The 12,469-nt window shown below is 43.5% G+C and overlaps 1 protein-coding gene across 1 annotated transcript; it reads left to right on the top strand.

Annotated features, from left to right (window-relative positions):
• The first annotated feature begins 964 nt into the window (after positions 1 to 964).
• On the top strand, positions 965 to 11,428 carry fam171a2b (family with sequence similarity 171 member A2b). Its single transcript, XM_073490045.1, has 8 exons — positions 965 to 1,081; positions 5,927 to 6,154; positions 6,325 to 6,417; positions 6,944 to 7,102; positions 8,291 to 8,470; positions 8,597 to 8,710; positions 9,569 to 9,695; positions 9,876 to 11,428. Exons 1-8 carry the CDS (start codon positions 985 to 987, stop codon positions 11,356 to 11,358), a joined length of 2,481 nt encoding a protein of 826 aa, XP_073346146.1. The 5' UTR covers positions 965 to 984; the 3' UTR covers positions 11,359 to 11,428.
• The last annotated feature ends 1,041 nt before the right edge of the window (positions 11,429 to 12,469 follow it).

The raw sequence follows: 12,469 nt of genomic DNA, 5'->3' as shown, positions 1-12,469 counted from the left end.
AACTTACACTTTTGATACTTAATTACTTTTACTGTAGTACTAACAGTAAATTTACTTTTACTCAAGCAGGCCTGTGACTTTTGGGTACTTTTGTGTATTTGTAATTTTCTTTGAATACTTCAATTTGTTACTTTTCACTTCACTACATTTATTTAATAACCTTAGTTACTAGTTACTTTGCAGATTACATGCGGCATTAGAGCCAAACAGTGCATTAACACTGATACTGAAAGTCAGAAAAATTATGAATTTACTTTAACTTATACTTTTGATACTTAATTACTTTTAATATGTGTGACTTTCACTTGTACCAAAGTAACATTTTAACACGATATCTTTACTTTTACTCAAGCAGGCCTGTTACTTTTGGGTACTTTTGTGTATTTGTAATTGTTTTCTACTTTATACTTTCACTTCACCTCAACTTGGAGGCAAATATTCAACTTTTTACTCCACTACATGTATTTGAGAACCTTAGTTACTAGTTACTTTACAGGTTACATGCATCATTAGAGCCAAACAGTGCATTTTACCTTGTACTTTAATTACTTTTATTTGGACTTTCACTTGTACCAAAGCAATACTTTAACACAATATCTTTATTTTAACTCGTGCATGACTTTTGCATATTTTGCACATTAATAAACACACATCAGTCTGTATCATGTGTAACGTTTCAAAGTATTTCCCACCCTGCTCTGTGCAGACCTGATCAGAGACACCGTCAGCCTGAGCAGCAGCTGGGTCGCACTTCCTGTGTCTGTCTGCAGAGGGAAACCTCGGACTCCTTTTCCTCTCAGACAATAAAAACAAGGCGACACACACACACACACACACACACGCACACACACACAGCAGCAGCAGCATCTCCTCCATTCACAGCCCCGGCATCCGAGCTCTAGCGCGCGGCGGTGAGGAGCTCTCTCTCGACGGATATCATGGATACATGGCCGCCGAGCTGCGACTAGACATGTAGCCGCCAGGATGCCAGCCGACTACATCTGTCGTTTGCTGCTGCTCGGGTCGGTCTGCGCGGTTTGGGAGGCGCTGGCCAAATCTCTTCCAGATCAGGGAGCAGTGGGTAAGCTCGCCATACGGGGGGATGCAGCAGCAGCAGCAGCAGCACAATGAGCAGATGGGAGTGGTTGCATTTTTATGGCTTTTGTCGACAAAGCAGTCGATCCTGTGCAGCGCTGCGCCCTGATCTCCTGCAGCCCGACAGGAGGGGGATGATTTTCTGTCCGTATCTGCGTCTTTGTGTCACTTTGATGGTGTAGATTGTTTTAATATCCGCACAGGCGAAGGGCCACGCTGTGTTATTGTGCTCGGAGACAGCACAAGATGTGTCAGGCCTTTAAAAAAAAAAAAATACAGTCTGCTGTACCGTCAGGCTGCGAGCAGGCCTGCACGGCTCTGCACAATAATAATGACAGAGAGCAGGATGGCCTCGGATCAACGCTCACACACAGGCAGGATCTCAAAGATGAAGAAAAACAAGCGTCTGCTGTGAAATACTGAAGCAGCTGCAGCCCTTAAACTCCACTGTTTATATTGTGCTGTGCTGTTTTTGAAGGACATTATGTAATTACTGTGCATTATTCATGCTCCAAGCTATTCTGAGCTGCATGGCTGATTTGCAGACTGGGCTGGATGTAACTAAGTACTTTTACTCAAGTACAGATTTGAGTGTTTCACAAAGGAAATACTCTATTTTTTATTCTATTACATTTTTACTTGCAGGCTTTTAACACAAAGCATATCAGCTGATATTATACGATGTATTACAAGTTAAACTACTCAACAGTACAAAGCCTGAGCAAAGAATGATTTTTAGAGCCGATGCCGATATCGATATTTTATCTGTCTGATATATATCGCTCATCCCTATTAGGAAGCAGAGGTCGACTGATATGGCTTTTTTAGGGCCGATACCGATAATTACGAATCCTGGAGACTGACGATATTCGGTGATGAAAATAAACCTCAGCATAAGTATTGTTCTTAAGTACAATTTTCAGGTACTTTACTTGAGTATTTCCATACACTTCCTCTCCACTACATTTTTTTGATACATTTAGTTACTAGTTACTTCGCAGATTCAGATTATTCAGTGTTTATAGGTTATTAATTGTGACATGCTGCCAATCAGTTATTGTTGTGGACGCATCAGAACCAAAATAACACCTTTTCATAATTTCATAATTACCTAAAAATGCTGACTAGAAGTAAAAAGTTAATGTTAGGCTATAAACAGACGACATCACACTGACTGATCGTTACTTTTAATTCCGTAAAGGATCTTAATAGTTTTTTCCACCTATAGCAGAGCTGAGCAGTTTTTGAATCTCTAAACTGTGATTTTCTTTGTCTTTAAGAACCTAATTTAGATTGAATAGTAATTGATTTTGCTCCCCAGCTGCAGCTTGACTGATTAAATTGTCAGTTAATTGATACCTCAGGTGTGTTTCTGGAACAGCTCAGCGATTCTCCTGACCTGCAGTAATTCTCAACAAGCAATTAGCGTTTAAAGAAATCAGCACAGCAGCAGGATGTGGAGGACATGTTGTGTTTCAGAGCTGATTATTAATCTGATTATTAATCTGTATGCCGAACAGATTGTTGAGCCGCATGAGGTCAATTGTGATTGTACCCTACACCCTGTGGTATTGTACCCTACACTCTGTGGTATTGTACCCTACACCCTGTGGTATTGTACCCTACACTCTGTGGTATTGTACCCTACACCCTGTGGTATTGTACCCTACAACCTGTGGTATTATACCCTACACCCTGTGGTATTATACCCTACACCCTGTGGTATTGTGCCCTACAACCTAGGGTATTATACCCTACACCCTGTGGTATTGTACCCTACACCCTGTGGTATTGTGCCCTACAACCTAGGGTATTATACCCTACACCCTGTGGTATTGTATCCTACACCCTGTGGTATTATACCCTACACCCTGTGGTATTGAACCCTACACCCTGTGGTATTGTACCCTACACCCTGTGGTATTGAACCCTACACCCTGTGGTATTGTACCCTACACCCTGTGGTATTGAACCCTACACCCTGTGGTATTGTACCCTACATCCTGTGGTATTGTACCCTACACCCTGTGGTGTTATACCCTACACCCTGTGGTATTATACCCTATACCCTGTGGTATTGTACCCTACACCCTGTGGTATTGTACCCTACACCCTGTGGTATTGTACCCTACACCCTGTGGTGTTATACCCTACACCCTGTGGTATTATACCCTATACCCTGTGGTATTGTACCCTACACCCTGTGGTATTGTACCCTACACGCAAGGGAACTTTTCACTGTTTTCTGACAACAAAAATCAACAAAAGCAGTCTGGTTTATATTTAATCGTTACTTATTGGGAATAATTTAATTAACACTGATAATTTCCACAAAATTATTAATGGTAATGATAATACTAATAAAAATAATAATAATGATATCCCCCCCAAAAAAGTCTTGAGTTCTTGAGGGCCGGTGATGACATGTAGTAGGAAACGATGCTTTAACTGTTGTTTATAATTAAAGAAAATGGCAAAACCTAATATCTAAAATACAAAATCCTCACAAAATATCAGTTTCCTGCCTCTGACAGTCTGAATTTAAGTTACACAGATCTATCTCAGCCCAGAGAAGTGGTTACTCTGAGTTTTAAGAGGGTTAACACTCCACTGAATCTCAGCCGAACTGATATTGAAGCCCTTGGAGTGAGTGAACATTCCCAGACTCTCGATGTGACACTGTGACTCTCAGTGTTTGCGTCAATGGAGCCGCTTCAAGCTACAGAGATCCACAGATGGAGGAAATCCTCTCCACACACACACAAGGGAGCCTTTATTGGACCAATTATGGTAATGGCTGAAAGCATTTACACGCATACAATGGATACGAACACAACACACACACACACATACATGCTTATGCAGCCATTAGTGCTGTCAATGAGAAGTTGTGGGTTTGTCACTCGAGGCCTGGAGGGTTTTAGAGGACGACAGCTCGTGGTGCTACAGGGAGCTGAGCTGAGCTGAGCTGAGCTGGGCGAGGCGGCCAGCTTTTTTGGAGAGTCAGCGTGTATCCATGGAAACATCCCCAGCGTGACCCACATCCACGCCATCCAAGAGGCGAGATGAGAAACAAAATGTTCTGGGGCTGCAAAACACGGGAGGATGAAGGGCAGGAAGAGCAACGCGATGGATTTGTGATGGGTGTGTCTGTGATGACTACAGGCATCATCATCATCATCACAATAACCCAACACGGCTGGAAGTGATGCGTCTTCAGATGAAGTTCAGGGAGAGATGTGAGGGGAAAGGGACACATGAATACAGGAAAACAACAGGAAGTTACTTATTGTAGTTTTTGACCTGGTCGTATCAACACATAACAACCCTTTGCAGCAATTTGCACCCAATGAGGCACTCATTCTCAGTGTAATACCTTCAAATCTGGACACACGTATATACTAAGCATATTTTTAGATACAGTCCGAGGTACACTTTCCGAGAATACCATTACTCTTGATACCAATCCGGAATAAATACCCATAAATCTGCTTCGAAAGCACAGAAAAAAGACGCTCCTTGTACTTGCAGAACTTGCCTTAGAATAGTCATATTTTTAAGTCTTATTCAGTATCAAAGCAATCCAGTGATAGTTGTCTGAACATCTATGGGTACACTGCAAAAAGCAACTCCCAATAGCTAATTCGGCATACTTTTAACAGGGATAATGTGCCTAAATGTAAAAGAATGAAACGTGTGTCAAGTAGTCCACAGCTAACAAACTCACTTTACGGCATATCATATAACAATGTTGTCACGATACTGAAATTCTAAAATCAATAAAATGTCAGTATTTAATAACATTTTTGATACCATGGGGGAAAAAATTTAGATTTTTAATGAAATATGCATCAATGAAAGATTTAACATGACGACTTTTTTTTGGCTAGTAGCAGAAAACGGCACAAAAACTGTCGTAACCATTAATTCAGAATCAATACGTCTAAACATTTTTATATTTTTTACAACATTAACTGATAATAATGTTGATGTTTAGTATTAATGTGCACATTTAGACGAAACAGTGGTGTGGACCTGCACTGCTGGATGCTTCGTGCTGAATTCTCTTCCCTCTGTGGCTCATTTCAGACCAGATCATCGTAACACTGTTGCTTGCATGTTGTTGACCTTATTAGACTGCCAAGGATGATTTGATAAATTGAGCCATACTCAAGTGTAATTACCGCTTTAATGCTTCAGTATAATCTGACTGCAGACCAGCAAAATGATAAATCTCTGCTTTTGAGTGGAACAAGAAAGGATAATATTCAGTCTGTCCTTTCTGGTGCTGAAACCAGTTGTTGCTTAATCAATAACTTACAGATCATTAGCTAAAAATGAAAATAGAGACCAAGCTGATTGAGTTTAGGTGGTTGCCTTAATTTAATTGATTTCCAGAGGAATTTCCTTGAAAGAGCTGCTCAGTTTAACCCCGAGCGAACATTTATTCATTAATTCAGTTATTATTGGAAACATTAGTGTTTGTTTATGTAGATTTGTGTGCAGCTGACCTGCAGTGCTTACTGAGAGATGAATCAACACTTTCTCTCTTCCCATATAATTTATACCAAATACAGATTTTTCAGGAACCGTCCCTTGAAGTGACAGGATAATATTGGGCTTGTGAATGAAAGTGTTATTTAATTTAATGAGTCTTTGTTTTTATTGTAAATCAGATATCTTGGATCAGGACTCGATCGATGTCTGCAAGACTGGCAACAAGACTTGTGTCCATTTCGCTGATTCATTTTCTGTCATTGCACAAATCGATCGGTGGTTTCATCTCTCTGCTAAATCACCTGACGGCTCTCTCCACTTTCTGTTCCTGCAGAGGTGCAAATCAAAGTCCAGGTGTTCGACAACAGCGACCTGTCTCCGTTGGCCGGCGCTCAGGTGGAAGTCCACGGCAATCAGACCGTGTTGGCGTCGAACCGGGCCGGCAGCGATGGCGTCCTGAGGGTCAGCTTCCTGTACCGCACGGGAACATGGGTCATCATCACGGCCTCCAAACAAGACTACGTCACCAACTCCGTGCCCTGGCACTCGAGTCGCATCCCCTGTAAGTCTAGAAAACTGATTCTGATGACTCTGTCTGCTTCTTATCTCGTTGGCTAAGGTCTTAGGTGTTACATCAATATAGCTCATCAACTCAGCCCTGTCAGTTTAAGCAAAGATCTCATTTTATTTAAACAAATGAATCATTTTGTTGTGTTCATTTTGTTTTTTCAGTGTACGCGTCAGTGAGCCTGTACCTCCTGGTTCAGAGGCCAGGAACTCTCATCCTGTACGATGACGTCCTGCAGGTGCTGTCTGGGTCTCCAGGTAAAGAAATAATGCTTGATGTTTGATGAGAAGACGTGCACGCTCACTTACCCTGCCACATGTTGAATTTACGAAGGATTATCAGCTCACTCTGAGGCACTGAGTCACGATTCGTCATTCTGATTTTTTGAGTAATTATGAATCAGAGCGACGTGTTTAATTCAGACCTTTTAGGTGTCGACGGTCCCGTTTCTGTCGCTTGTGAGTCGGTTTGACCCTCCGACCGTCTTTCTGTCATCACGTCTTAATTTAGTCTGTCTCCAGCAGGGAGCGAAGACACGTTCACACCCCTCTCTCCTCTCCGCTTCACATTAACATGACCCTGTGTTATTTGCTGCTGCTATCACCATGGCAACAGCTGCAGCACTTTGTTGTAGTTTTCACAAAAACAGCTCAATCAGAGCCTCCTCCTCTTATCTGCGACACACTGACATACCTTCAGTTTACACCTTTACAAGACACGTGAGGTGTTTGTAGGATTTACAGAACGGAGGTGCGACTGATTGTTTGTTTGTTTGTTTTTCAGGAGCTCGTAATCAGCCGCTGGTGCAGCTCCAGAGGAAGTCCCTCCAGCTGCCGTCCAACTCCAACTACACGGCGCTGTCCGCCGCGCTGACCACAGCCAGGACTCAGTACGAGATCGGAGGGTTCCCGTTCCTCCTGGGCCAAGAGACCAACAGCTCAGGTCGGTGTCCATCTCAGAATTCACTGTGTGACAGGCACTTGGCTGTATAGTCGATGTTCAGCTATCACAAAATAATAAGAATACCTGAGTTGAATCAGCACCTCTCTGTAACCTTCATAACGAGTCGATTTACTGCAGTACTCTTGTATTTGACTGTATTAGTTTTAGCGAGGCGTTGGCCACATAATAAACTGGACACTTGGGGTATCTCTTATGAAATACATGTCTTACTTTGCTGTACAGGCATCATTTTTATGTGTTTTGTTATGTGTCTTAATTTGGTTAAATGATGTTGTTTATTTTGTTTTATAGATATCCTTCACATTTTCTGTTACAGCTCCCTTCAACAAGAGAACAAAAAAGTACAGCCAGACCAGTCAAAAAGAAACCAAAGGAATAAAGCATAAATTGATAAAGATGCATGAAGTTTTCAGCTTCTATATTTGTCACAAGAGTTATTAAAACAAAGTTATTTAGTTGAGAATAAAAAAAACAATTTTGCGAGTGGCTGCTGCAGTGATCAATCTTTTTTTCTTTTGTTGATTTTGTTTTGTTTTTTGTTATTCGTCCCTCTTTTGTGTCGAGGAAACAAAGAAATCTTCCTCTAAAAAATCAAATAAACTGAACTGTTTCAAAGCCATTTAGCCCTTTGTTACACTGTCTTTGAAAGAGCACAAATATGATCATACAAATTTATAAAAACATCTTTTCACATGAGCTTTTTTCATGTAAAAAAGATCATTTTTTTGAAAAACAACTGCCTCAAAAGCCTTTTTAACTGCCTACTCAATGATAAGTATATACAGCCTTAAAAACTGACAGCAGGGATGTGACAAGCCAGTAGATCATGAATCTGCCGCCACAAAACTGATGCGACACATCAGATAAAAACATCGGCCGCCGCTATCAGTCAATGTCTTCTTATTTGTAGCTGTCAACAAGTTGGATGTCAGCCGATACTAATGCTCAGCCGATTTCGGTGCATCTCTGCTATAATTACATTACAACATTTGATTAAACGATGGAATCAAGTGACTGTACACTTATCAGTCATCACACAAATGACGATCCAGAGGTCTCAGATATCTCAATTTAATTACCCTCCATCATCGTTCGATTATTCCAGCGTATCGAATGATCTGTAAAAATTCATGTTGAAGCTGATGTCTGTGCTTCTTCTCTCTCCAGGTGCAGAAACAGGGTGGACAGACCTGACAGCTCTGGCCGTGGTCAGCATTCAGCTCTTTGACAAAGATGGCACCACGATCCAGGTCTCAGATCCGATCCACATCTCTGTGCCGCTGCCGTCCGACACCCGAAACAGGATGGCCACGAGTGTTCCTGCTTGGCTGTATCAGCCTAAGACGGGTGAGGGAAACACGGAAATCATACTTACTGTGATGCTGCTCGACTGACACGAGGTTATAAACCAGTTTTCTTAATTTTCTATTATTAGATTATCTTGTGAATCTAGATTTTTCCATTCTTCTGCAGGACTGTGGGTGAGGAACGGGACGGGCTACATCAAGAAGGACGGCCCTCAGTTTGTGTGGAACGTGGTGGTTCCTCAGATGGGATACTGGTTGGCTGCCTTCCCGTCATCTTCAGGTACTTGAACTCATCTCACCCTCCGCTCTGCTGTCTGAGCTGTTTTCCAATCGGCAGTGTTGCTGCTGAACCGCCTGATGTTCCTGTCGAGCTCCCAGGAGAAATGATGTAATGCTCTCTGTGCTGCTGAAGGCCAGGTGCTGTTGCATAAGTTCATAACAGCAAATTAAATCAGCACATTGAGCGTTTTATTTTATCATTTAAAAAACATCACATTTATGCATTTCTTCCCCTGACAGAAGTTAAATTACATAACAATAAAAACATTATTGTTTCCCACCTAGAAACCATAAAAACCAACAATTGTTATCTACTAACAGGTGTTGTGTGTATCAAAGCCTCATATATCTTCTTCCTCTGTGCTTCAGAGCTCCTTTATTGTCCCAAAACCATTAAAAACACATCAGTGAGCGAGGGCGGTGTGTCCTTGAAATAATGTTGAGATATTTTTAGGCTTTGTGGCATAAAAATACTCAAAAGTTTATCAAAGTTAAGATATCTTGTTTAATTATTACTTCGGTAAAAGTGAAAGTCACCTGATCTGATATTACACGTACGAAAATATTAAAAGTACAAGTATCCATAGTATACAGTATACATACATGTAAATATTGATTGGTCAACCCACAATCTCCCAGAGCCCGAAGTGACGTCTTCAGATTTCTTCTTTTGTCCAACCAACAGTCCAAAACCCAAAGACTCTTCATTTACTGTCAGAAATGACAAAGAAAAGCAGCAAATCCTCCTAGTATCAAAATAGTTGGTGATTAATTTTCTTTTGATCGATTAATGGATTAATTGTCTAATTGTTGTAGCTCTACTTTTGATCTTTGGACGTCTTCCTGATTTGTCTTGCAGGATTGGGTCTGTCTCATCCCGGCTTGAGGGACATCACCACCTACCACACCCTGTTCCTGCTCTCCATCCTGGGCTCGCTGGCCCTGCTGGTGCTCATCCTGCTCTGTGTGCTGCTCTACTACTGCAGGTGTGGGGAGCGTAGACGCAGGTCTCAGTTTTAGGTTTCTATCAACAGCAAAAATGAAACAACCTGGTGTGATTGTGGGTTTTTTTAGGCTCTCATTAGATCGGACTCTCCTTGTAATCCCCAGGCAGATGACGGGTGCTTCTTTTAATTTCTGACCTTCAGTGTCTGTTTATGTTTCAGGCGGAAGTGTTTAAAGCCTCGTCGACAGCAAGGGAAACCCCACGCGGCCAATCTAAACGGAGCCAAGAGAGACCAGGGTACATCCACGTCACGCCTGAATCTGATCTGTGGCGGCCATGTTGAGTCCGGCACCTCCAACGACAAATCTGAGATGTCCCCGTCTCGAGACTACCAGAGCTCAAGAGAGGACTTAACCAAGCACGTTCCGGCTCACATGCTGCGACACGCGAAGGGAAAAAATGCGTCAGGTCCTCAGCGAGGTGAAAGCTTCCCCATGAAGGTGACACGAGCCACCGAGACCAACAACCTGGACAACCCTCTGCTGCATGAAGACTACAACCGGAGCTACAGCCCCATGGAGGGAAAGGAGACTGAGTATCACCGACACCACAACGCCAACGACAATCGAGGATACTCCTCCGATCCCCCATCACCACCTCGCTTCCAAGGATACGTGCCAAGCCAGTCGGACAAACCGCCCGAATATTCAGCTGCAGCTGCAGACAGCCTCGCCAGACCCACGTCCCTCAACACCCAGCCGGGTCAGATCATCTTCTGCAGCTCCATCGACCAGATGAAGGAGAACATGTACCGCAGCATGGTGCCAACCCTCGTCATCCCAGCCCACTACATGCGCCTGCCCTCTGAGTTTTCTGGTAAAGACGGAAAGGACGGGAAGGATCAAGACAAAGATGGTGCACAGATGGCAGGAGGCCAGCAGCATCACCACCACCACCTTCAGAAACAAGGCCAGCAGCAGGGTGGATCCCAAGGTGACGACTCCGAGGAGCCGAGCTGGGCGTCTGACTCTTCCGGCGGACCGGTGACCATCCCGGTGCTCTTCAACGACTCCACCATGGCTCAGATGAATGGCGAGCTTCAGGCACTGACGGAAAAGAAGCTGCTGGAGCTGGGGGTCAAACAGCACCCGAGGGCGTGGTTCATCTCTCTGGATGGACGCGCCAACGCCCATGTGCGCCACTCTTACATAGATGTTGCGAATGATCTCAGTGGCGGCGGTGGCGGCACTTTCTTAAGTGTTTCCAGCAGCTCCGCCCGAGACGTCAACCTGGAACCACCTCTGGAGGCTCAAGAACGCAAGGCAGCGATGAACAGGAAGGGAAAGGACGACCGCTGGGGGACCGGAGGACGGAAGGGCCACGGCGTTAGCGGCGGTGGGAAGAGTTACTCCAAGCTGGCATACCCCGACCACAGCGAGCCGAGCAGCAGCGAGGGACGCCCGGTCTCCCCCGAGGAGAACTCCCTCACCCCTCTCCTCGACGAAGGTCCATCTTCCCGAGGGTCCACCATCCCCAGGAGAGGACGCAGCCGAGTGAACAGCAGCCGCAGCAGCAACAGCGAGAACCGCCGCGACTCCATGACGAGCCCCGAGGACGATCCCGACGACAAAGACGAGAACAAGAAGAGCCCCTGGCAGAAGATCGAAGACAGACCACTGATGGTCTTCCACCCCAGGAAGTGAGCTGTTTGGACTGAGCACTGGACCTTTGAACGATCTCTTTAGAGGGGAATCTGAGTGATGTTTTCACAATAAGCACAACCAAGCTTCACTGGTCCATTTTCAGGTTGTTGTTTGACCTTTGACCTTTGACCTTCGTGTTCCTGGTGAGGTGCCGTTGCACTTTGATTGCTCTCGTAGTCTCACTGTCAGTTAATCTTACTGCTTTCCACTGAGATGATCTATCGTGTACTGATCCAGTTTATTGTGAATTCTGTCACCTATCACATCACTGAACCATCGTCTGAGCCATTGCATATACTGACTGTGGAAATAGCCATTTTATAGAGCAAAATATAAGAATGAAGCACTTACTAATAATTTGATAATGTTGATTGATACTTACCAAGTATTTGAAAGTTGATGCCATTTTTTAAGGGATCGATGGATGTTTAGGTGGGTTAGATTTCCGTCCTTGGACACTTGATGGTATAAAAATGTGCGCCTGTGACTACTCCCCTCTCTAAACTGTAAGTAGGGTAAGTTTATTTTAAAGCAAACAGCTTCCCAAAGCTTGAATATGTAGGAAACGTATCAGTTTTTCTTGAGCCCCTGTGAACGGATCATGCAATCTTTAAAGTCCGACGTGCGACTTGCATTTTGCTCCTTCAGGGATGTACTTGATTTCCTCTTCCTCCTGTACTGTGTTCATGTGTTCAAATTACTTATTCAGATAGTAATGATTTGAAATGTTGAGCATCATCTTTAAAGGAACAGTTCCAACAAAAATTCAGCCATTACCTACTCACATGCTGATGGAAAGTCGGGTGAAGTTTCGTAGTCCACAAAACATTTCTGGAGCTTCACAGCAAAACAGCGATGCAGCGTTCTACTAAACAACGGAAGTAGCTGGGGACTTGTTTTAAAACGTAAAAAAAGAAACGATTTTAAATGAAAATGATGCCGAATTAGCTATTAGCAGTTCCTGTTTGCAGTGTACCCATAGATGTACAGACAACTCTCACTAAATCACTTTGATACTGAAGAAAACTTAAAAATCTGATTATTCTCAGGCAAGTTCTGCAGTAATAAGGAGCATCTTTCCAAGTGGATTTACGAGAGCTTATTTAAGACG

This window comes from Pagrus major, chromosome 20, assembly GCF_040436345.1.
Source record: "Pagrus major chromosome 20, Pma_NU_1.0".
Classification (NCBI taxonomy): Eukaryota; Metazoa; Chordata; class Actinopteri; order Spariformes; family Sparidae; genus Pagrus; species Pagrus major.
Note: the sequence above shows the minus strand (reverse complement) of the source record. Positions and strands in the feature narration are given on the sequence as shown.